General features: G+C 45.6%; 1 protein-coding gene across 15 annotated transcripts in view; it reads right to left on the bottom strand.

Moving 5' to 3' along the window:
- Positions 1-2,915, bottom strand: part of PCDH15 (protocadherin related 15) — a 572,690-nt gene that overhangs the window by 122,627 nt on the left and 447,148 nt on the right. For all 15 annotated transcript variants that reach the window (XM_017733770.1, XM_008633276.2, XM_017733771.1 and 12 more), the window contains one exon: positions 2,489-2,582. In XM_017733770.1, the coding sequence (XP_017589259.1) occupies positions 2,489-2,582 (94 nt within the window). The remainder of the gene's footprint in view (positions 1-2,488; positions 2,583-2,915) is intronic.

Genomic DNA, 2,915 nt, shown 5'->3' with positions numbered 1-2,915 from the left:
CCCAAACCAGGCAGAGAGAACACGCTCAAGCTACAGAGTGTGCCCATGTTTCACCCTGAGAGCAATTCACACACACCTGCGGCTGCAAAATTCCAGGGAAAACAACCTGGTATGGAATCATAAGAGTCACGGAATCGATGAGGTTGGAAAAGATCTCCAAGATTATCAAGCCCGAGCTGTGACTGATTCTCAGCCCAGAGCACCGAGTGCCACCTCCAGGCCTTCCTTGGACACCTGCAGGGATGGGGACTCCAAAGGTCCCTGGGCAGCCCCTGCCAGTGGGATTGAGGGAGGAAAGGAGATAATGAGATAGCAGGGGGTGGATTTCTTAAAGTGGATTTTGTTGTCGCAGCAAGTAACAAGACCTTCAAGAGGTGTTCAACAGCCCAGTCCAGGGACAACTCTAAAGGAGCCCTCCACGGTTTATTTGGGGTGTTTTCCCAGAGCAGAGCTTCAAACACCGTATCTCAGCTCACATACAACTATTTTCTGCTAAGCAGCATGCCATGATTAACAGGATTTCCTTTCAAAACCCCAACTATCACCTTTGGAATGTTGGAACTAATCTGCTGGCCGCTTAATCCCAGGGCAAAGCGAATGAATCTCCCTCTAGATAAAAGGAGGAGGAAGGAGCTTTTCAGTCCCCTTTTTTTCACACCCCAGAGAGTATTTCAGGAGTATAACATAGCCTGAACCAACCTGCAAGTCTTTAATTTACGTCTTCAGATTTCCCAGCTGGAAGTTTGAGATCAAAACCACTGAACTCGCAGCTGTGAAAGCAGTTCACGAGGTACAAACCCAGAAGTATTAAGATGAATTACCAAAACAACTGTAACCAGATTTTTCATGGAAAAGGTGTAGACTTATTTTAATTATAATAATTATAATGGTATAATTACTCCATGTTGCCATTAAGTCGTACAAAGGCTGTAAACTTCCTCAGTGTTTTGGGGTGTGGGGGAAAATTCTGAGTAAATCCTGAGCAGGAAGGCAAAGCTTGTAAGGTGAAGAAGCTAAAAAGAGCATGGGATAGAAAAAATAAACGAGATTTTCTTCTACCACGATGAGCACAGGTCCAAATCCCAGAATTTGCATGATCACTCTGTAGCCACATGTCAGAGATGTCTCTGTTTCAATCTCAAAGCCTTCTAGAATAGCCCAGGTAATGCATCCTGGTCATTTATTAATTATTAGAGATATTTTCATTCTGCCCTTATATGCACGGTCAGATGTGCAGAGATTTCTCCCCATCCCGTGCTATTATTCCACAGCAGAGCTACTGCATTCCCGGGTACCTTGCACAGTCCAGCTGCAAACTTTCAGGAAAAATAGTTCCATTGCCCCTGCTTGATCAAAAACCACATATCCTTAAATAGTCCACCATTTTATAATATGAAAATTGAAAAAACCCCACCATTTTGTTGTATTAAACACAAGTGTGAGCAGCAGTTGGTGGGGTTGGTTGTGGGGTCACGGATCAGTGCAAACATGCAAGACTTGGAGATAGCTCCTGATAAAAAAATTGTTGGTTTTGAAAGAGAAGTGGCACTTTTCCAGATTTTTCTGGAGAGCTGGACAGTCTGTTGTGGAAAAGGGTTGGCTGAAGTACAAATCACTACTACAGCTTCTACATCTGGGAGAAGGGAAGAAGAGGAGCAGGTATTTCATAGCACAGAGAAGAAATAGAAGATGAATATCTGTTTTCTTAGGTTACAGTGTAAGATGCAACCAAAGGTATGTATTCTATCACCATCTTCATAAGCTGTTAAAGCAGGTGGGGCAGGGTTCTTTATCTCTTCCATGACTCATCCCTGAGAACATCCTCCGGGGAATATCTTCTGCTAATGGGCCAGCAAGTCTCACTGCCTGACTCATAAAATTACATCATCCCACTGGGAGATGCTCCACCCAGGGGGAGGGACCAAGCATTCCCACCTGGATATAACCTGAGGTTTGGAACAGCACACTCAGCCCTGACCTACTGGGTTCCCAGAGGACAAGAGCTCCATAATCACCACTGGACCTCCAGAGAAGGACCAGACTTCACTACAGGATCACCACTTCAACAGAACCACATCCATCACTCCTACAGGACTGCAGCCACCATTTAATCAGACTGCTGCCACCACCCTGACCCACAGGGTGTCACGGCGTCTCCTGACTCTGTCAGGTTAAGCCACTGTTTGTCTACTATTGCCTTTATCTTAATTTTCCTGTTAAATTGTAATTCTTACTTTGGATCTCCTGCTGGTTTGCTTTCAAACTAGTACATCTGTGAATACACAAAATCTGGGCAGTTAAAGAACGACACAAAGCAGCGAAACCCCTTTGTCCATGATCAAAGGCAGTGACACACAGGCTTCACCCACACCAACCAAAGGAAAACTGTCCCAGATTTCAGATATTTTTGGTCAAGATCCATGAAAAACACACAACAATCAGACCACGTGGAGGTGGCCTGTGCTGTCCAGACCTCCAGGACACTCACCCCGTCGGGTCTGCCGTCCGAGGCCGTGACGATGAGGATGTAGCGGTCAGTGCTCTCTCTGTCCAGGGGCTTTCCCAAGGCCAGCAGGCCAGAGCTGGGAACGAAACAAAAGCAGGACATGTTACCAGGGCAGCTGGGAGAGGTCTATGAGCACCTGAGCTCCACCACCTCGCTCACACCACGGCTCCCCCTTGTAGGGACTTTTAGGCTTTCTGTGGGTGAAGGCCAAGAAAAATCATGAGCTGATTCCTAATGCTCTCCACTTGGATACAGGAATAATCCTGGATCAAAATATCAGCCTAGTGAGACTACAAAAGCTACAGCTGCACTGAACACAGCACCCTGATTTGTTCCTGCTGCACTTTAGCTATTTATTTAATTATCAAAACCTATTTATGTAGTATTTTTACTGTTAGTGCTGCAATAA

This window comes from Corvus brachyrhynchos, unplaced genomic scaffold (genome assembly GCF_000691975.1).
Source record: "Corvus brachyrhynchos isolate BGI_N302 unplaced genomic scaffold, ASM69197v1 scaffold334, whole genome shotgun sequence".
NCBI lineage: Eukaryota > Metazoa > Chordata > Aves > Passeriformes > Corvidae > Corvus > Corvus brachyrhynchos.
Note: the sequence above shows the minus strand (reverse complement) of the source record. Positions and strands in the feature narration are given on the sequence as shown.